The sequence below is a fragment of the Ascaphus truei genome, chromosome 8, assembly GCF_040206685.1.
Source record: "Ascaphus truei isolate aAscTru1 chromosome 8, aAscTru1.hap1, whole genome shotgun sequence".
NCBI lineage: Eukaryota > Metazoa > Chordata > Amphibia > Anura > Ascaphidae > Ascaphus > Ascaphus truei.
In genome coordinates, this window is record NC_134490.1 from 5609255 (window position 1) to 5632871 (window position 23617).

At 47.2% G+C, this 23617-nt stretch overlaps 1 protein-coding gene across 3 annotated transcripts in view; it reads left to right on the forward strand.

The window, feature by feature from the left end:
• The first annotated feature begins 492 nt into the window (after positions 1–492).
• Positions 493–23617, forward strand: part of LOC142501075 (peptidyl-prolyl cis-trans isomerase F, mitochondrial-like) — a 53320-nt gene continuing 30195 nt past the window's right edge. The window contains exons 1-2 of one of the 3 annotated variants that reach the window (XM_075610393.1): positions 508–622; positions 698–776. In XM_075610393.1, the coding sequence (XP_075466508.1) occupies positions 603–622; positions 698–776 (99 nt within the window). In that variant the 5' untranslated portion in view covers positions 508–602. The other 2 variants (XM_075610394.1, XM_075610392.1) reach the window with 2 other exon arrangements.

Here is a 23617-nt window from a genome sequence, read left to right on the forward strand (position 1 = left end):
CTGGAGTCTGTCCCCGTGAGTGCAGGGGAGTGCCCCGCCCGGAGGCTGATGCTGACTTGCATCGTGTGACCGTTTGGAGCCGATTGGCCATCATGAGAGGGGATACTCTTTAAATATCCACTGCCTGATACCTTCTTGCTTTCGGTAAGCGGGTATTCCAGCTACAGTCAGAGTGCTATATGGGACCCATTCATTATTAACTATTTCATTATTTCATTATTTGTGTTTATTAATGATTTATTAAATGTCACTTTATTAATCTCATTCACGTTTGTTCTAAGCATCTGTTGTTTGTACTGTGTTTTTGTGTGTTTGCATATGTTTGTTCTGATTACCGTACAGTATTACGCTATGTTATTTCATCTATTTGGTTTCCATGTTTAACTATCTGCACGGGGAGTACTTCAGTGGACTCTCTGTCTCTGGTGCTACAAGGGGGGGTTAATAGATAAGATGAGGAGCCCAGCTAAACAAAGAAATTACAGTTTCAGCATTAAGGAAAGCTCGAAGGGAAAACTTTGTTTTGCACATACGCGGGTGGTGCTGCACACACACTGTATATATAGACTGGACGGGTTCCGTGGATCCGCACACTTCTCACCATGCTTTCAGTAACCACAACCTCCAGCTCCAATAACAACCGAGTGGTTTACATGGGCATAGTCACACTTCTCACCATGCTTTCAGTAACCACAACCTCCAGCTCCAATAATAACCCCGTGGTTTACATGGACATAGTGGCGGACGGCGAGCCACTGGGGCGCATTACTTTCAGGGTGAGTAGCTGCCCCCTGGGGCCAGGGCAGTTACTGGGGGTATCAGGGTGGGTGGGAGCAGAATGGGGTCTGTCCAGGAGATCCGGGACATTATCCGCAGCCGGGGTCTTTCATTTTACTTATGTCATTGCAACAATGCACCTAAGGAGTTGGGCTACCATCACTATCACCTCAAAGGGACCTGTACCCCCCCCCCCCCACCCCAGAGCTCACTCCTCACCTTTTTAACTTGGGAGTCTTTTTACTCTGCTGCAAAGAACAGGATCTACTGTGATTCTTTCCCCTCATACAGAGGTAAAGGGAAGGGTTCACAGTGTAGTGTAGGACCTGCATTATTGGTTATACCTTGATGTGGTATGCAGGCTTATGACGCTTTGGCCAAAGGGTTTAACTAAATAACCAAGTAAATATTATTATTATTGAAGTATTCAAACTTTATACTTATTACTTTATATGTTTTGTCAATTGGATGTAGCATTGGGAACCCCTGTTTTTTTCTCCATAAACTATTGACACATGGTAACCAAACGCCCTGAGTACCTTATTGCTCGCTTTCTCGGGATAACAGTGCTTGATACAGTAACCTAACTTCCTGAGTGTCTAACTATCCTGGCAGCCCCAAGTTCTGAGACTTTTCCCTGGTGATGTGATGCAGATGCCTCCAAAAATACCCTAGTTACTTTTCTGTGTTGTTATTTTTCTTTGAAATAAAAGTTAGGAGCAAGTTTACTTAAAGGCGCTAAATAATCAGGTTCCTTTGTGCCACGCACGTTTCCATTGTACCATGCGCGTTTCCTTTATGGCGCATTTGAATCTTGCTTGCGATTCTGAAACATTTTTTTGAAAAAGCAAAAATACCAGCAATTATTTCTGTTTTGGGACTTTTTTTTTGCTGCAGAAAGTTTGCTGTAAATAGTTTTTTAAACTTCTTGGGTACTTCAATCCAAACAACAGCAGAGCGGCTCCTGGCAGGTGTCGAGTACCTTATTTCCCAGCCAGGATTCCCTTACCTGTTGTGGGGAATTTTGTTACTTGTGTTACTCAGTAGGATGCTCCTGTACTAGTGAAAGTGAGGGGAAATTATTGTAATGTTTGGTGGCAGTTACTCTGGGGATTTACATTGTAGGACTTTATTACTTAGGTCTTTACTGTATATGGTACTTTTACTCTTCCGCTGTGTGTCCCTGTGACAGTGACAAGGTTAATGAGGGCACTGTGTGCTTTGGCCAAACATGCAACTGTCAGCTGAGGGCACGTAAGGGGCAGTGGTGGGAGACTGGGACACGTATTGGATAGTGGTGGGTGGGTGGCGGGGGGCACGTATGGTGCAGTGGTGGTGGCAGGAGGCCATATGGGGTGGTTAGGGGGACACGTATGGGGGTAACAGTGGGTGGCAGGGGGACACATACAGGGGTGGCAGTGGGAGGCGCAGGTGGGACACGTATGGGGCAGCAGTGGGTGGCTGAGGACACATGGGGCAATGATGGGTGGTTGGGGGGACATGTATGGGGCAGCAGTGGGTGGCTTGTGGGCACGAATGGGTAGTTTAGAACAGTGTAAATTCCCTTTGCCCTTCAGCTCTGTTGTAATTCTAAATCAAACTGTCATGATAATGTCACAAGATATTATGTATTTTAAACCATTTCATGCTTCAGGGGTTAATGGTGCCGCAAGTTGGGTTTTGAAAATACCATATGTTGCGTTTTTAACAGATCAGGACTTTTTCCGGGTTTGTGCTTGTCTTCAAAGAGAGCTGAATTGGGTGGGTGTGGGGGAGGGAGGGGGTGGGGAGGGAAGGGGTGGGGGTGGGGGGGGATGCTATCCTGTACGGCCCACTGAATGTACCAGGTGGGTTGTATGTTGCTGATAGAGTCTTGAGAAAAGAACAGTTGTCTGGCCAGAGATGGGTATAAAATTTGCTTTTGTGACAACTTATAAACTTGATCTTTTTAGAGCTGACTTCGAAGGCATTCTCTGGAGGGTTCAGGAGGCATGGCTAAGAAAGTATTCAACATAAGAGTGACTATATTCAAAATAGAATATCATGTGATGTCATCTGTGGAACACGCTAAGAATTACATGTGTGTACCTGTGCCACTGAGTGGCATATAATGATTAGACACGTCAGGTTTAGCAGTTACTGGGGGACAGATATTCATTTATCGCTCAGGTTTAGAGGTAAGACGGTCATGCTTAGTCTTGTCACGCCCGCCAGGAGCACCTGCATGTGTTGATGTGATTCACGTGTGAAAGTTATGAGGGAATTTAGATATTTATGTAGCACATGTATCCCCACCCTCTGTGAGATATGTGTCTACGGTGTACATGTGGTGCAATACCTGTGGCTCACAGGAGGTCTGAGCCTCTGCTGCAGGGAGCCTCGGGTGTACTCTGGAACAATCTCCATCAGCGCCTCCACCTGTAGAGTATCCTACTATGTGGATTTGCCCGTTACAGGATCTATATACATATATAGGCATACAATCACACAATGAACACACAGGGTAACACAGAATAACAGTTTACTGATAGCAACTTATATATGATGGCTACTGGTTACAGCTTCCCACTTGCCTACGCATGGCTGTAACCAACCCCCACCAATGGTTCCACTCTGTACACAGTCCCCACAGTACCATATGGGGCCTTTGGTCACTCTACCACCTAAGTGTCTCCAAGGTTATAGCCCCACCCTCTATGTGGTCAGCGCTGCCACTATACTGTGGGAGTTGGTGCACTTTTGGAGACGGTACCTGCCGGGTGTGTCCACAACCGGGTGCGCTGGCTTGGTCTTGCGGATGATGGGATCCACGGATCCAGTACTGCAATCCGCGAAGCCCCGCCTCAAGTTTGGTGGGTCTCGCGTGGATGGTTCCACCTTTATAGTGTCCTTACATGGTGTCTGGTCCCAGACCACCATTGAGAAGGAGACCACGGTGTCCTGTCTGTGTCCCTCACTCACTATGGTAAAACAGGGGGCCGTGTCCCTATACTATTATTTATCAAATATTTTACCAGGAAGTAATACATTGAGAGTTACCTCTTGTTTTCAAGTATGTCCTGGGCACAGAGTTAAGACAAATAATACATGGTTACAAATACAGTTGCATAAATGAACAGGGTATACATTATATACAAGACATTGCGTGCACAGTTAAAGAAAATATATATCATGGGCGTACAGTATGAAAAAGTTACAGATCAGATTAAAATGTGAGACAGCCTTAGAATTGAAATAACTTAAACTGGTGGTGGATGTGAGAGTCTCTGGTAGGTTGTTCCAGTTTTGGGGTGCACGGTAAGAGGAGGACCGGCCGGATACTTTGTTGAGCCTTGGGACCATGAACAGTCTTTTGGAGTCTGATCTCAGATGATAAGTGCTGCATGTGGTAGGGGTGAGGAGCTTGTTCAGATAGCTGGGTAGCTTGCCCATAAAGAATTTGAAGGCAAGACAGGAAAGGTGAACTTTGCGTCTAGACTCTAGTGATGATCAATCTAGTTCTTTGAGCATTTCGCAGTGATGTGTGTTTTAGTTGCATTGGAGAACAAAACGACAAATTGAATTGTAGAGGGTGTCAAGTTTGCTAAGGTGGGTTTGAGGTGCCGAGCCATATACTATGTCTCCATAGTCAATAATTGGCATTAGCATCTGCTGTGCGATATGATTTCTGACCAGGAGACCTAGGGAGGATTTGTTCCTGTAAAGTACCCCTAGTTTGGCATAGGTCTGGTTGTCAGGGTATCAATGTGCATCCCGAATGTTAAGTGGGAGTCAAACCATATGCCCAGGTATCTAAAACTAGTGACAGGTGTTAGGGTGGAGTTAGCATTGGTTCTAATCTGGAGCTCAGTCGCTGGAAGCTTTAAGAATTTAGTCTTGGTCCCAAATACCATTGTTACAGTCTTGTCAGTGTTTAAAAACAGTTTGTTTTGGGAAATCCAGTTTTCGAGTCTCAAAAAGTCAGACTGAAGTATGTGTTGAAGGTCAGAGAGGCTATGGCTGTGTGCATATAGGATTGTGTCATCTGCATACATGTGTATTGAGGCTTCATTACAAGCTGTGGGAAGATCCTTTATGAACACTGACAAGAGTAGGGGCCCCAGAACAGAGCCTTGCGAAACACCACAGGTGATATCCAGGGGGTTGGAGTTAGAGCCTGAGATGGACACATGTTGGGATCTACCTGATAGGTAGGACTGAAACCAGTTTAAAGCATGCTTCCCTATTCCAGAGGTCTGGAGTTTGTTAAGCAGGATAGCATGATCAACTGTATCAAAAGCCTTTACAAAATCTAGGAATACTGCACCACTGAGATGTCCCCGTTCCATTCCACACTGGATTTCATTGCAAACTTTTAGCAAGGTAGTTACGGTGGCATGTTTGGGGCGAAAGCCAGATTGGAATTGGCTAGGGAAATTTGTCTTGGTATAGAAATCTCTTAATTGGGAGTGGACATGTTTTTCCATGACTTTGGATAGAATTCTGTTCTCTGCTGTAACATCAAGAAGGAGGGAGTGGGGGTGAAGAGGAGTTTTATCACCATCACAGATTTGAACCCCGCTCAAGATGCATCAGTTCTAAGAGATCCATCTAAGAGTTTCATCAGTTCCATCTTGTGTGATTTACCTGAGATTCAGTCCCATTGGAGAAGTTCCATCTCTGAGTAAATCGTCTACATTTCTCAGAGTATGTGACCCGAATTCAACAGCTAGAGGCCACAGGAAGGAAAAGTGGCCAGGAATTCTTATGCTGTGTGTTTGCAATTAGGAAAGATTAGTTTTGTCATTCCAGTTTCCAAAGTAAGTGTCTTTTTACTGTATTTTTGTGTAATATAGTTGTGTGCGTTCATTAGGTGAATAAACGCAATTTATTTTTATCTCTCTGCTTGCTCAATCAATGATCCCAGTAATTAAAAGTCGTAATAAGCTGGGTCCATCGTGACAAGCTTTATTTATTGGTTATTTAAAAGCCTGTCACGATGGACATAAACTTTATCAACACATTTATATTTCTGGGTACTTGATTAAAAAAGGAAAGAGGAGAGGGAGTCCCCTCTTGTGATGCTAACCTGGAGCAGACTATGCCTTGATATAATATATCAACATCTTCATTGCATGAGACAGTTCATAAAACTCAGGAATCCAAATAAGTCCAGTGATAAACACACTCCCATACACTTGCCATTAGCCTGTATTGGTATACCTTATGTGGTAGTCTGGGAAATGTGAAGGACTGATCACATAAATGAAGTAAAATAATTACTCACTGCTGACCTTGGGGGATATCCTGGTCCTGTCGGCGTGCTCCTACCCAGGAGTAACTGCAGAAGGTAAAGGAAAAACGGCGGTGCATCTGCTGCTGCGGAAGATAAATTGTAACCACAAAACTGCAAACGGCAAGAAACTAGGTGCAAAAATTTATTGTAGGCATATTAAAAACAGCCAAAAGGTCACTCTGATGCGTTTCACGTGGTATCCCACTCTTTATGATAAAGCAGCAGCAGATGCACCGCCGTTTTTCCTTTACCTTCTGTGGGTACTTGATTGAACAGAGCAAGTTGCAAAATAAATTGTGATTTACTTCCTTAATAGACAAACACACGACATCTGCAGAATACACTTAAAACAACACTTTCTATAGAAACTATGGCCCGGTCCCTGCAGCAACCACAAGCTGAGGGTTGTCGGGGCGTAGGGGGAATCTGGACACACATACCTCTTACAACTATCCTGTCCCAGCACCGACTGACTTCCTGGTGTCAGTGCGCGAAATGTAACTAACTCCTGCAGGGGAATCCTAAAGCCCAATTGACTCTGCTGCAGCACGTGATGCAATCTCCCTAAGCATCTTTGGAGTTGTAGTTCCCCGCGGAGCCTCTGTGTATTGCTGCCGCGTGCGCGCTGTCTCCTACTCATGCGCGACTAGTAATGTCCGCCGGCTGATGCTCAGTGCATGGGCCAACCCCGTGCAAGATGGCGGCACCCTGGGGAGATAGCCACCGGAGCCTCCGGTGATACGCTCACCCCTGCAGCTCCCTGAAGCACAGCGGGGGACTCCCACCAAACGGAGGTAAGTGGGGCCCAGGAACCAAACCGAGGGCCACCAGATTCCCGCGGGGACCAACCATAGACCACATTGGTGCCCGGAGGGACCCGTGGGCACCACCTGGAGGCCCACGGAGCCTAGCAGGGACCACCTGGAGGTCCCCAGACACCCGTGGGTACCCCCATGGTGCACAGTGGGGCCTGTGGACACCTGTCGGGACCCCCACCGGCATGTTATATTAATCGTGTGTGTCAAATAATAAATCATGGTTTTATGGGGGGGGCACAGGGGTGGGTGGTGTATTGTTGCTTACTAAATATTTTTGCATTTCAATTGTATTCCTAGTGTACAGTGGCGGCCGCCTTTATCCTAATGCGGCCGTAGCAGCGCAACTCTGTTAACCGTGGGCAGATGCAGTATATATTTTTTTTTTTTCGGAATATGTTCCGGTATTTTAGTGCTTGTAATATTAGCATATTCTTAGCGCTGTCTGCAATACTGCCAAACCATCTAAAAACTCATGTGGGCATTCGCGAGCTGTTGGCTTCAAAGTCTAATACTGTAGCAGGTCAACCTACGCCAGTACACAGTCTGCGTGTGCGCGCGCAGTAATTGTACATTTGCATATTTATACCTACATGTATGTCTCATTTGAACATTGTTGAAACGCATAGGCGTGTACTCTAACAGTATCACATTTCGGCGTATATAGCGCTCTTCCCTTGCTCGCCCCGCACACACAGGATAATGTACGGCACTGCAGTATTTCAAGTTCTTATCTACAGTACACCTCTCCCACGCCATGCCTTTGAACAGATGGCTTTCTGGTTTCAATCACATTCCTGTGTGTATAATGTTCAGTTTTGATTTACTGTATTCTTCTGTGTTGATTATTAATGCTCATTGGGGAAAAAAAAGTTTTTTTTACATTTTCCTATTGTTGGCGTTGAGTCACCTCTCTGCGCCTGCGTGTAATCCTCTTTGGGAAGGGAGCTGTAGTTGATTATTACTGCGCATGCGTCATTTTTTATTATTATTTTCTCAACATGAATGAACATGTGTCACGCTGCGCTCACCACAAACAGGACTAGACCGCGGGGCTGAGGTGGGGATGTATATAATCACCGCCCTACAACCACGGAGCCAGTCCGGAATGCGTAGTCGGAGTCGTGGAGCTGGGTCAGGGTAGGAGAGTTCGGGGAAGCCGTGGTACTTGCCGTGATCCGGAGTTGGAGAGAGTAGAATAGTCATTATCCGAAGCCGTGATCGAGGAGAGGAGAGCGCGGGGGTCCAATAACAAGCCGAAGTCCAGGGGTAGAGAAGAGACCGGTCCAGGTACGAGCAGGGGTCACAACACGAGTCAGGCAAGGCACAGGAACAGGCAAGATCCAAGAAGCAGCAAGCACAGCACAACAGTGTTTATGTTCAGCAAAGTGAAAGTGAAACAGGAAGGCATTTAAAGGGGAAAGCACCAATAGGAACAAGCAGATGATGACCTCACACATAAGCCACGAGCCGATAGGGTAATGCAGGATTGACTGCTGGTGTAACACAGGTGATGCTGCTAGTGTTCATTGGCACGCGGTGTGCGCGCGTGCGAGGAGTGCAACGCAGAATGGGTGCCGAGGTGATACTGCGGGAGCATGCCTCCGCGGTTGAAGCATTGCGCAGCTGTGTGCGCACAGATAGCGGTCTGTGAATGCCAGAGGTACAGCCACGTGATGCATGCTGGGGGCGGAGCCTGGCGGCGATCCTGACAACATGTTCCTGCCTCAACCATCTTGACATTACGATATTCAATCTGTGCTGTAGCTTTTGACTGCGACACTGTGCGTTTGACTGCACATGATTGATTTGTGCGATTTTTATGTATTTGGGGGTGTGGGGATCAAATTATTATGCTAACCTGCCTGTTGAAAATATGTCATGTTTTTGAACTACAGTACAGCTAATCCTTCATGCAGCTGTACCCTGTACCTCTCTGCCCCCCCCCCCCACACACACACAAGGCTCGCTCAAGGATTTGAACCTCTTATCGACACCTCTACAAAACCATTCATTAATTTTCCTATTGTTGGCTTTGAGTCACCTCTCTGTAATCCTCTTTCGGAAGGGAGCTAGCTGATGATTACTGCGCATGACTCACCCATCCACCCCCCAAACCCTTTGAGGCTTTGTTTACGGTAACGCTTGTGATTATCCCTTCTCGAATTTGATATGTAAATCTGATTTGCACAGCACTGTGAAATTGAGAGTTAAAAAACATAATCTGATTCATGTTTGTGATGCAGTAAGTTACCAATTGTTGTCATTCTTTCTTTTTCTTTGGTGTAGGGGGGAGGGGTGTCAATGATTATGATTATCATGAATGTAAATAAATATTTATTTTATTTTATCAGGAACAAAAAATACAAATATACAAATAATCATGAATAATACAAAATGCAGTCCTTATTCAGTTCTTCTGTCAGTTGAAAATTGAGGGCCGGTGGATAATCATGAATAATGCACATTGATAATAATATTAATTAATAATATATAATAATATATATAATAATATAAAATTTTCCGTCTTTATATTCTTCCTCATTCTGTGTAGTTCATTGAGAGAGGGGAGGTTTTGTATAAATCATGATTGCACTTTAGATAAACTTTACTGTACACACAGTTCACACAATGTACACATGATACCCCACTCCCCATCCTTTTTTTCTCTGAAAAGACAAGAAAATAAAAAATTAGTGCAGTTAGGTACTTATTATGGCATTGTGTACTGTATAGCTACTCCATATTGGACTACAGTATGCAGTTAGTACTGTCAAACTAGTCTATACTGGAACTACTGTATACTGTAACTACTGTTAAATACTTTGTAACCAGATGGCTAGTGCTGCTCTCGCAGGAAAGAAAAAAATTGTGCAGTTAGGTGCATATTATGGCATTGGGTACTGTATCGCTACTCCATATTGGACTACAGTATGCAGTTAGTACTGTCAAATTAGTCTATACTGGAACTACTGTATAATGTAACTACTCTTAAATACTTTGTAACCAGATGGCTAGTGCTGCTCTCGCAGGAAAAAAAAAATTGTGCAGTTAGGTGCATATTATGGCATTGGGTACTGTATAGCTACTCCATATTGGACTACAGTATGCAGTTAGTACTGTCAAATTAGTCTATACTGGAACTACTGTATAATGTAACTACTGTTAAATACTTTGTAACCAGATGGCTAGTGCTGCTCTCTCAGGAAAGAAAAAATCTATGCCATACTTACCTGTATCATACAGTACTGTACTTGGTGTGCCTGTATTTACCATACTACAGTACAGTACTATACCATACTATCTTCCTGATGCTTGCCCATTACGCTCGATCACAAAGGGCAACACAGTCGCAATATGGTCAATATATTTATTGCATCGTTCCTCGGTGACTACATCGTTCCAAAAACTCATAATGCCTTGCGCCAACTCATCCTTTTTGGAGTGTTTCACGACTTTTCGGATAAGATCCTTCAGCTGATGCCAGACCATTTCGATAGGATTGAAGTCTGGCGATCTGTCATTGGAGGGGGAAAAAAGTACAATTAGTTAAAGAGATACACAGTAAAAACAGTGGGAAAAAATGAGACACGGTTACCGCACTTACTCCGCTGGCATCTTCACCCAGTTGATACCACGCTCAAGAATATGTGCTGTTGACGCGGTGTACTTCGGATCGTTGTCCTAGTAGAAACGGTGACCATCTGGGAACTCACGTATGATGTATTCCACAATCTCAGGCACAATTTGCTCTTGGAAAAAAAGCTTTATTCATGATTCCTATAACAAGAAAAGAAAAGCGCTCAAAAAACTGCGCACTAGTACAGTACAGTGCTTAAGGCAAAAGCTTGTGACTTATTTTACCTTCAAAGATGACAATGCATCCTGGTCCACGCCTAGAGATGGCACCCCACACATGCATCTTCTCTGGGTGTTTTGGACGCGGCTTCATTGATATGCGACCTTTTTTGTGGAATGCAAAGGTGGCAAATCTCTCCAGCGATACAGTAGACTTGTCAGTGAAGATGCAATCCTGGAAAGTTTCTCCACTGTCGATCCATGCCTGGGCCTTGACCACTCTCTTGATCTTGTTAACTTCCCTTATCATAGGGTACGCTCTGTAATGACAAGGAATAATTTTATAGGTACAGTACAGTTTCTTACACATTCTTACAGTACAGTTTCAGTGCTACACATTGCAAATGGCTTGTTCTGAGAAAATGCTCACATTTCTGCTTCAGTTGCATTAAACATACATGTTTTCATTTGTTTTGGAGAACGGAAATGGTCTGCGCTTGGGGATCAGATGTAAATGTGCTTCGGTGATTCCCTCGGCAGCATCGGGTCCAGGTCTTTACCTGCGGCACCCCCCACACATCAGGACATCTGTGAGTGTGTTAGCAGTGGCAGTCCCTGGCATCGTGGATCTCTAGAGGCTGTGTAATACCAACTACCAAACAGGCTTCGGTTCTAAGTCAAGGACATTGTGCTACGGGCGTTTACCAATCAGCTTTGCTGTAAGTAGGGTTTCAATTTTACCCCTACCGGATGTCATCGCTTTATTATTGTCTCTAGCCCAACATTCAAGTGTTTGTTGTTTTATTTATTTATTTTAATTCATTTGCATTCAATTTGTAATTATTCCCCTGTCAATCATATCAGTGATTATTTGTTTAAGTTGTTTGTTGCACTATGATCTTTTTCTCTTTTCTTTTTTGTTTTTGTCTTATTTGTTTGTTTGTCTTTCCATGAGACTTCATTGAAGATTCCACTCTGGATTTCATCCCAGCCACATTGGACTCTATATTTGGTCAGGCTATATTTATATTTCTTTTTGGAGGCACCGTGTTTTTTGTTTTTATTGTCTGTATTGGTTTGTGTGAACCTTTTGTCTTGGCAGCCCCCACTTTAACATTTAAAGTGTGTTTAATTTATGTTAGTCACCCATGTGTCACTATTTTCATTTGTAGCATTAGCGCTGTTCCCACTGCCCTTCCCTTTTAACAGTTTCTTAAACAACACTTTAACCTCCTGTACTGTCCAGTACTAACCTCACACGTCCATATTTCCATTCAATTCTGCGTCTCATCTTCTTTATGCTGGTCTTGGACACAGTGAGATTGTGATTTTGCAGCAGAGTGTATTTGACCCTTAAGGCAATCTTCTCATCATTCTCTTCACTTATTTTGTCGACCAGAATAGTTGTCTCCCTACAGTGTACAGAAAAACAACAATCCGGTAAGTTACAGTGCAGTAGGACACAAGTACAGCACATCATTTACATTAAACAATAATAGATGCAGCAATATAAACAATAATAGATAGATATACTATATTATATAGTAATATAAATATACTTACGCGTTAGTTACCTTTGGTGTCCTCGTGCGTTGTTTGGTCTTTCCGTGTGCATGATAGGTGCTTGAAGTGGGGGAAACCCATGAAAACTCCTGGCAACCTGCCCTTACCAGGGATTATACCAGGAGGAGGATAGAACTATAGCCCCATTTCTTACCAGGGCTACACTCTCCCTCAGGTGGAATCCAATGGTCCCCACTTGGACCTAATTTGCTGTACCATCCTGCAGGTGAACAATCTGTACTTTTTGTACAATATCTCGGTACCTGTTGTCTAACTCGTCGGCAACCTCCTGTGGAGAATAGGTGCCTACGTCCCACCAGTGATCTACTATCTCTTTCTTGATTAGCACAAATCTGGTGCGGTCCATCCCCTCATGATACCCTGTGAATAACAGTGCCCACCATTTATCTCAGTGCTCGTATGATGATGCTACACTCATACCTTCCTCAGACTCTGTTCTGGAGGATACACCTGATGTCTCTGCCTCGGTAGAGTGCGAGCCTTTGCGTCTACCTCTAATGACATTCCTAATAATCGTGGGGTTCATCTTGTGTGTTATGGGACTTACGGGACCCGCTTTTGCAGTAGTCTGGGACCCTCGGGCCGTACCTCTAGGAACAGGATTAAACACAGTGGGGTGTGATACACGTACAACACTTGACAATGGTATCTCCCCATCAGAACCCTCATCACTTATTTCCCAATCCCTCCAATCAGTTGAATATTTGGGCGTCTTATCCAGCTTACTCCCACTAGGACCTGGTGGCAGGACACGTGACAGGGCAGGGCCAGTGGCTGGGTCAATGGCGCTAGGGGTGGTGACCAGGGGATCAACAGAGTCCGTCTAAATGTCTCTAAGTCGGGCGACGCCACGACCGGTGGGTAGCTTCTTACTTGCTCTGTCGGCAGCACTTCGGGCTCCTCTCTTGGCTACTTGAGCCTTGAACTCTTAAAACTCTGCCTCCAACCCCGCTCTCCTCAGGGAAGAAAGCAAAGCTTCTGGGCCTCTGCGCCAGTCGGACCCGGAAGTGACATCATCGCTGGTCGCCATGGAATCTCCATCCGCTCCGTGGTCTCGCACCGGAAGTGCGTCGAGGACCGGAAGGGCGGTGGTGGACCATCAGGGTCACGGACGGGCAGGTAGGCCTCAAGCCCTTCTCTCTCTATAGGTTCCTCCTTTACCTGGCGAGAATAAGGGGGTGGTGGTGTCTACTTACCGCTCCGCTGTCTGGCGATGCTCTGCGGTTCCTCCAGAGCAGTCTCAGATCCCATCTCCGCCGCACTGGGAGTCGCCACAGCCGTGGGACTTCTACACGGTTCAGGCCGCACCAGCGCTCGCCGTCGGGGGGGGTCTCCGGACTCGTCTGCTCCATCTCAAAGGTAAGTGGAACTTCGCCTTTACAGCTGGGGTGGTTCGCCGGCCGGCGCATCGCCACCAATGACAGGCTATCTCTCTCATCATCCAACGAGGACTGCAACTGCTCCTCCGCTTGGGAATCACCTCGAGTCCTTGCGGCACCGCCAGTGGGTATGGGTACGAAACGGGCCTGCTCCGGTACCTCCACTGCAGTCGCGCTCTTCTCCACCGGGACATCTCTTGGTGGCTGGGCCTGGGTCCCTACCTAAGGGGTGACATATGGGACCAGGGCAGCCTTCGCCTCCGCCTCCTCTACCTTGATCAGGGTTGCTGGAGAGGCAGCTCGCAGGGTCTGGATCATAGGCCATGGCTCGACAGGCCATAAGTAGAACGTGCCACACTGTGGGCACCGTGCCACTGTACTGGGGGCCGGTCCGGGTGTCCTGCATTGGACGCACAGGCACCGCAGATACTTACGGCCATCAACCTCCACAACCAGGAAGCCTGGAAACTGATACGTGGTCACATTTATATCAGCCATCTTTTGTGCGGGAGTTGAGTTGCTCAGCTTGCTGGTCTCGCTCTTAGCTCCTTCTCCTTCACCAGTCAAGCAGAAGTGAAGTTCCTCTGTCTCACTTCCTGTCCCTCCTTCCGCTGGGGAGGACTGCTCGGATTGGATCTTGGCATGCCCCTCCCTCTGGTGGAAACAAGAGGAGGGGCACTCTCTCTCCTTGTATGACGTGGCTTCGTAGTCACTGCACAGGTGGGCGTGGTTTCGGCTTTCACGCCGCTCTCTTCTTTTGGCTGGGGATCTGGGTTTGGCGCCAAACCCCTTCACATTTCTCGCCACATTTCTTTCACAGCCTGTTTGCCCGCAGTACGTGCGCGATCTAGGCTCGGCGGGAATCGCCATTTTGGATCGGCTGCAACCCACGTTGCAGTGAATGACGCAGTTGTCGTCATTTTAACCTCCTCCATGCCCCGCAGGGCACATGTATCTCTCGCTGTCATCTTTAGTTAGCCCTCTAAGCCCACGATAGCGCTACTCTCAGTGTCTATGGTGTAACTCGTTTCTAGACACTTACTATACTTCAGGATGATCTAACCAATGAATATAACACATGGCATACCCCAGGCTAGGCAGAACTCTCTCCTAGAACACCGTACTCGCTGACGGTTCATTACAAGCACTCTGTGGTGTGTTTTCTGGATACTGGCTAGTGTACTTGGCATTTCCTAAGTACTGGGCGTCTCCTACTTTTGGCCACTCATAGTGCAGACCCTATGCTGAAGTCCCTGGACTAGTTAACAGGCTAACTCCCACAGGAATCCTACACTATCTGCCTCAAGGGACTAGAACAGCTATAGCCACTTTATCCAAATTTCCATCACCATCCCAGGGCACCTAGGGTGTACTGTGCGAGAGGACGGTCTCTCCTGACTACCTCTAGTCTGCAAACATGCCCTTCCTTCTGCAGCGCTTGCTCTGAAAGTGTACCTACATCTTTCAGTTCTGCTTCGCTGAAAACCTGTCCTGTTGCTCTTAGCTATCTCAGCTCTCACAGCAATCTCAGCAGCGCCTCCAACTGTAACCCCCACTCCCTGGGCCAATCATAGATCGGGCCCCCTAAGGTGTTCTTGGGTCTGGCTACATGTCTTTGTGTGGTGCATATCTGCTGGCAACAGGAGGGCCTGAGTCTCCCGCGATGACATGGGGGATAACAGGAACAGGTTTCTGGGGTGGATGCCTTTGTTCTCATTCAGTGGTGCAGCGCCTCCATCTTTAGTAAGCCCCAGGAATGCGGGGTGGAATCCTTACCAGAGAGTTCCCACATAGGGATGAGAGATTCCAGTCTCACACAGGTTTGTCTTTCTTTGAAAGCAGCAGTCTTTATTCACAGCAGCAGCAGCAGCAGACAGGTATAGGGATGTCCAATCCACTCTGACTGTTCTCCCCCAGGATGGTCCTTTGCCTGCCACTACTCTGGATCAAGGGCATCCAGAGTGGGGCTAACTCTTCCCTCACCCCCTAAGCAGGGTGATAAGTACTGGTCCACCTCCCTACACTATGGTTGAATCAGCTCTACTCATGAGATGATCACTCTCCTCCTCCTACTGTAACTCACTATATCCTATCTCACTAACAGCAGACACAGAGAGACTAAATAGATTCCAAAGGGACAGTTCTTACGATACAAAAGAATATGCTCCAAACAAGACACCTTTCTGGATCATTCAAAAATGTTGAGTACAAAATTCTTCAAAAGAGGCTATTCTAGTCGCACAGTTAATGATGCTTTCATACATGCAGATGCTAAGAACCGAACAGATTTGGTTAAACACAAAACACAATTAACCAAAGGAAAACATTCAGAAAATCCCATTTTCATTACAAAATACAGCAAACAAACAAGAAGCATACAGAATATTGTCTCTAAACACTGGGGCATCCTTCAGTTAGATCCAGACCTGAAATCTATCACAGACTCTGGTCCAAGATTTGCCTTTAAAAAAGCTAATACTCTTGCAACATCAATTTCCAGAAGTTTGTTTCAGTCCCCACAAGATCAACTCACTACACATAGACCAAAAGGATTTTTCAAATGTGGTTTGTGTAAGACATGCAAATACGCATTACCAACCAAACACATTAGGAAACTATATCCTGACACGAAACACAGGATCCATACATTTATAAACTGCAATACCAACTACGTGGTATATATCATTGTATGCGGATGCAAACGCAAATATGTGGGAAGAACCATTAGATCACTTCGTATCAGAATTTCTGAACATATCCGACTAATCACTAAGCAAGACACACTCCATCCCCTATCCAAACATTTCACTCAATGTCCGTTAGGCGGACTAAACAATCTTCAATTTTTTGGCATTGAATATGTAGCTCCCCATGTCAGAGGGGGTAATAGATTAAATCAACTAAATAAAAAGGAGATGGAATGGATTTTTTCACTCAACACTTTGCAACCGCATGGTTTGAACACTGAATGGGAACTGCAACATTTCCTTCATGATTGATTTTTTATTAATTTTTATTTTCTCTACTACTCCCCCCCCCACCCCTCCACCCCCCCCTTCCTCCCCCCCCCACCCCTCCACCCCCCCCTCCCCCTCCTTTTCCCCCCTCCCCCCCCCTCCTTTCCTTTGCTTCCCTCCCCTTCCCCTCCCCCCCTCCCCCCCACTCCTTTCCCCCCCCCCTTTCCCTTCCCCTCTCTCTTCCCCTCTCTCCCTTTTATGGAATTCATTTATATACAACTTATTAATCCGACTTAGTTCATTTTCATCATTCTTTATTACACATTATTCATTATTAGTTCATTCATATATACATCATATTCCAATATTCTTCATCATCCATCAACAGACACTGTTCAATTACAAGTGTTACAAGTGACATTATCTCTATGACCAATATCTTGCCAGTTCTCCATGTGATATTATGTTACATATTTATGTATAACCATTATTTCTTCATTACGTGATTATTGTGTATGTGCTGATTCCTATGTTTTTAATTTGTTCAAGACCAGATATACTTAGAATATGTCATTATACTAGTAACTACCACTCTGGTCTATATTTTATTGTTTTTACTATGAGATCTGCATTTGGCACTTGTTAGTATACACCTGGGGCCACTTAGCTAATTAGCTTGTCCACAGGTGATTGTATTTTCTTGTATCTTTGTATGCTATATATGCTAGGTCTCTACTACTGACGGATCATTCTTTGACAAAGGCCTCATGGGCTGAAACACGTCAGAAGAAGATCCGTCAGCACTGCACTTCAATAAAGTTAACTATCACCAGATCTGCCTTCTCCTGTTCATTGTGACGGCTGTGCATCACCTTTTCCCTACGAAGGAGTTTTTCCATTTCTTTAAAAGCAGCAGTCTTTATTCACAGCAGCAGCAGCAGCAGACAGGTATAGGGATGTCCAATCCACTCTGACTGTTCTCCCCCAGGATGGTCCTTTGCCTGCCACTACTCTGGATCAAGGGCATCCAGAGTGGGGCTAACTCTTCCCTCACCCCCTAAGCAGGGTGATAAGTACTGGTCCACCTCCCTACACTATGGTTGAATCAGCTCTACTCATGAGATGATCACTCTCCTCCTCCTACTGTAACTCACTATATCCTATCTCACTAACAGCAGACACAGAGAGACTAAATAGGAAGTGCACTGCTCTTTTATGATATCAGCAGGCACCGCCCCTGTCTCTTGCTTTGACACAGGGTCAGGTGACCTACCTCCACCACTCAGGGCAAGTGCTTGAAGTGGGGGAAACCCATGATAACTCCTGGCAACCTGCCCTTACCAGGGATTATAACAGGAGGATAGAACTATAGCCCCATTTCTTACCAGGGCTACATGAGGAAAAACAAAAGTAAAAGTTTTACTGTAATGGTCAGGCAGTCCCATAAAGAAGTTCCCACAGTCAGTCCCACCAATAATTTTCCCGGGGGGCGTCTCCTGTTCACATGCGCATGCGCCTACTGTCGATGTGATGACACGCATATGCGTTTCAAGAAGATTCCAATGTGCATGTGCCTAGCTTTTCACCAATTGTTCAGTATCTACTGTAGAAGCTGCTTAGCCAATGATATTGCTTACAGGAGAATCGCTTGACTGTCCATTGATATTGATATTTCAAAAACAGAATAAAATACGGCAACATTACTCACCATAGACTTTGCCAATCAGCTGGCGCCGAGCCACTGCCAGTCCCGTATTCTCGATCAAACACGAAGTTGTCAGGTGACAGCGGGACTACTACACCTGTAGTTGACAGCTGATGAGGCTGGAAATCGCATTGGTACATGCAAGCGTGCTGGAATCTGTACGCGAAATCCGGCTCAGGCGGCAGGTATCCGGGAGGGACAGACAGCAAGGGTTGCCGGTCACCAGGTTTTCACTGACGGTCGGACTGTTATTGGAAGCTGGCGCTGTTGCTGGCGCTGGCGCTGGCGCATTGCTTGCCAGCGATTGACGTTTCTTAGTTGGTTTTAACATGACCTTTCGCCTTTTGAAGTCTCCATGATCAAAGGTGCGGGAAAAATCTTGTGCTACACACCAATACCCTCCAATAACACCGGGATCAATACGAAAATAACAGATCAATACATAACTTTTTCCTTATTGCACGCTTAAAACACATGAGCATCTGGTGAAAATTTGTAAAAGTCATAGATTTCGATAAAATACTGATAAATTTGACCAACTGTTACCATCTAATCATCTGTTGCATTAATCGCGGCCCATATTAAATAAGCGTACGGCCCATATTAAATAAGCATACGTTATATCGGGTTTTTGGTACACGAACTGCAGCGGTGCACTCATCTCGGGACTCTCAGGACAATAGAACACCAGACACTGCGCATTTAGTTTTTAATATGAAAAGCCTAAATTGATACATTATTGTAACTTCTTCAGTACCAAGGTCAATTTACAATAGACCACTGTGGTATTTTTTTATACACCTGTAAGTCGACACATTACTGAAGCGCATGCGCATTACAATTCATGAATATCTGCCACCTGGCGGTTACGCGAAGAATTTAAACCAATTAAATATGAACCATTATCAATAAACACATCAACCGCGGGTGACGCTGACATGAATACAACATGAATGCGGCATGAACGCGGTGAAGTGCGTGGCATTCGGAAAAAATCCCCGAAAAAATTCGGAGATGTTGGAGAATAAAATGGGCCGCGACTTTAGATGAGCTGGGGGTCTCCAGAGCAAAACCGCATTGTTTTCAGGTCCGGGGAACCCCTACTTCCCGAGATACAGGCCCCGTTAAGGGGTGCCGGTATCTCCTTTGTATGTAAATGTTCCGCGTCACGTGATCAGGACATCTCAATGCATAGGAGATACCAGCACCTCATAACGGGGCCTGTATCTCGGGAAGTAAGGGGTCCCCGGACCTCAAATCAGTGCGGTTCTGCTCCAGAGACCCCCTGCTCATCTACACTAGGAATAACATTTTTATGTAAAAATATTTTTTTTCTTTATGCTTTACTGTGGAGGGTTTTTGTCACTTTTTTTTACCCACCATAACCTTAATAATATATATATATATCTATATATATATTTCTCAAACCGTTGTATGTGTGTTTGTCTGTCCGTCCTGTGTCTAGGGGCAATCACATTGGACCTTTGGCCCGTCACTCCGCCTCAGGCCAATGTGATGGCTCCCTTGGCCCGCCCGCCCCCGCACACCTCTCATTGGCCGGTGTGGTCACACACTCACTCACACAACGCGTGCTCCTCTCCAAGATGGCCTTCCACACGATGTGCAGCAGCCCAGGTAAGACAGTACACCCTGCGCCTCACACCCCTCCCGCAGGCGTGCAGCCTCACACCTTACACCCTGCGCCTCACACCTTTCACCCTGCGCCTTACACCTTACACCCTACGCCTCACACCTTACACCCTGCGCCTCACACCGTAAATCCTGCGCCTCACACCTTACACCATGCGGCTCACACCCCTCCTGCCTCACACCTTACACCCCTGCCGCAGAACACCCCTGCGCGTCCCGCCTCAACCGCCTAGGAACAAGCGGCGGAGCAGCCGGCCGGGGGAGCGCACCATTACCTCCCGCCTCAGGCCAGGACCACACATGGCGCTTCCTGCCGCCGCCTGCATTGGCCGGACGACCCATCGGGGGACCAAGCGACCGGCGAGTGGGGGGGGGAAACGGCCCAGCCATCGGGGAATGGGGGGGGAGGGAGAGGCCCGAGCCATCGGAGAACAAGCAGGGGGGGCGCCCAGCCGCCAAGCCAGCTCGTGAACGGACGCCCTGACGGGGGGGCAAGCGGAAACATAAATTATGACAATTCATATGCCCCTTGCTCCCCCACCCACCCACTCCCCCTCCCTCCACTCACTCCCCCTCCTCCCCTTCCACTCCCTTCCCCCCCTCCACCTCCATCCCCCCTCCACTCCCTGCCCCCTCCACTCTTTCCACTCCCTCCCCCCCTCCACTTCACCACTCCCTCCACTTCACTCCTTCTCCCCCCTCCACTCCTTCCCCCCCTCCACTCTCTCCCCCCCTCCACAGAGCTTGTCACGGTAGCTTATGACAAGATATAATGAACACCAAATATCTGGGTTGAACTGAACGAGGCTTAGATATAATAAAATATAATTTATTCCTTAAAAAAGGTGAACACAACAATATAGTACAATTAACAGACAAGAAGGTAACACTTAGGGTTGGGGGATGGAGAAGTATCAGCTAGCAATTCTCCAGCAATCCGGTGACATTCAAGATGGTATCAGAAAAAGAACTCCAACTGAAGGGTTGACACAGTTTATATACCTGTGTAACCCTATTCTTAACATTGAATACAGACTATTGGTGAACAATTATCTGTATCCAATCCCTAACGTGGAGACACAGATTAACCCATGCCCTCCAGCTAATTAGCCCATGTGTACTGGGACTTTGAGGGTCTTATTTCTGTATCCCTATAATTAAATCAGGGGCAACGAGCAGTCTACTAAATGAAGTATCTGCATTGTTTGTAGATGTAGACATAACACTTACAACCACTCCAGTTTGATGATTCTCCACCCTCAGGTAACAATTAGAGTGGCAGAGTTTGTTGATTAGTACTTAGTGTAAACAATTAGGGCAGTTAACTTTTTGATCACAGTGCTTAGGCTCAATCAGACGGCTGCCCTTCATGACCTATTAGCATAGCAGATGGCGTCTGCATTTTCAGAGCAGATCCAAAATACCAAAGATATACTCTTTAATATCTACACATTCCATTCTGGTGGGCTCAGTGGGTCTAAATTTGCCAGTTCATAATACCTACAGTGACTCCACACATTGGCCAAATATCAACTCTCTGCGACCTCCAGAACTGGAGATACAGAAATGCACATTAAAACATTAAAATACAGGATTATAATGAAACGGGAACAGGGGAACATACATATTCCTGACATGACAGGGTGTAAGCCACATTCCTGGACCTCAGTCCAGTTAACCCCTTGCCTCCATGGTGAATTCAGGGGGTGGCCATATGGGGTGCAACCCCTTTAATACCAGGCCAACCCTCTCTCCCTCTACAACTTCCCCCCCCCTCCACTCCCTCCCCCCCTCCACTTCCTCCCCCCCTCCACTTCACCCCTCCCCCTACTTCACCCCTCCCCCCTCCACTTCACACCTCCCCCTCCACTTCACCCCTCCCTCCACTCCTTCCTCCCCTCCACTCCTTCCCCCCTCTCCCATCCTCCACTCCTTCCTCCCCCCTCCACTCTTTCCCCCCTCCACTTCACCACTCCCTCCCCCTCTCAACTTCACCCATCCCTCCACTTCACTCCTTACCCACCTCCACTCCTTACCCACCTCCACTCCTTCCCCCCCTCCACTCCCCCCCTCCATCCCCTCCTCCCCCCTCCACTCCCCCCTCCACCCTCCACTCCCCCCTCCACCTCCATTCTCCCCCTCCCTCCTCTCCCCCCTCCACTCATCCCTCTCCCCCCACTCCACCCTCCATTCCCCCCTCCACTCCCACCCTCCACTCCCCCCCATCACTCCCCCCCTCCACACACCCCTTTTCCCCACCTCAACTCCCCCCTCTCTCCCCCCTCCATCCCCCACCTCCACTCCCCCCTCCATCCCCCACCCCCCCACCCTCCACTCCCCCACTCCCCACCCTCCACTCCCCCCCTCCACCCCCCTCTCCACTCCCCCCTCCATCCTCCACTCCCCCACCCCCCCCACCCTCCACTCCCCCACCCTCCACCCTCCACTCCCCCCTCCACTCCCACCCCCTCCACTCCCACCACCTCCACTCCCCCCCTCCATCCTCCACTCCCCTCCACCCTCCACTCCCCCCTCTACTCCCACCCTCCACTCCCCTCCACTCCCCCCTCCACCCTAATCTCCCCCACCCTCCACTCCCCCAACCCTCCACTCCCCCCCTCCACCCTCAACTCCACCCCCTCCTCACCCCCACCCTCCACTCCCCCTCCCCCCCGCCACCCGCCGCCTCACACCCTAGCAGGACCCCCACTCACACACAGCACTCACAACCCACACACCACCCGCCGCCTCACACCCTAGAAGGACCCCCACTCACAGACAGCACTCACAACCCACGCGCCACCCGCCGCCTCACACCCTAGCAGGACACATTCATCACATTTTTACATCTCTTATGTCACCAAAATATACATTGTACTGTGCTGTCTTTACAATAAACCATTTTTAAACAACAACATCGTATTACATTTTATTCCATTTTTCTTTTCAACATCATTATCCAACCTTTACAACAAACAGTCACCTATTGTTCCACGATTTATAAATAATACTACCTATTACGTATTTACATCCCGGGCAACGCCGGGTATATCAACTAGTATATATATATATACAGTATATATATATATATATATATATATATATATATAAAAAAATTATTAAAAAAAAGTTAATATACAGCAGCGGCAGCTTTTATTCGAGTAAAAGCCGCCGGCTGCATGCGTCTGGGAAGCGGGTAGCCGCGGCGCGTGGCGGCGCACTGTGACGTCACAGTAACATGCGCGCCCGGCTTCCCCGTCTTCCCCGGCTTCCGCAGGCTTCCCCGACACCCCTGGAGATCAAATGAAGGTAAGCGGGGGTGCGGGGAAGCAGAGCGGCATAGCAGGAGCCTTGTACGGGGTCGGGAAGGGATTTAAATTGCGCGCGAAGTGGAGGGGGGGGTGCGTGGGGGAAACGCGGCGGCGCGCGGTTGTTACTGGCGGCAGCTGGGGTAGATCCCGGCTTGCCGGCGGCATTCAGTGCAATAAAAGATGTCGCTACTGTATGTGCGTACAGAATATAAGATATAAATGAGCATGTAGGTATAATAACCAGTATAGACCAGGCGCTCCCACGGCTGCTGCAAAGGATCTTTTAAAGGCTCATCGTCCTCCTTCAAAGGCTATAGTATGCATAGATGTTCACCTACGTCAGACAGCTCAGGTTGGTGCAGGATA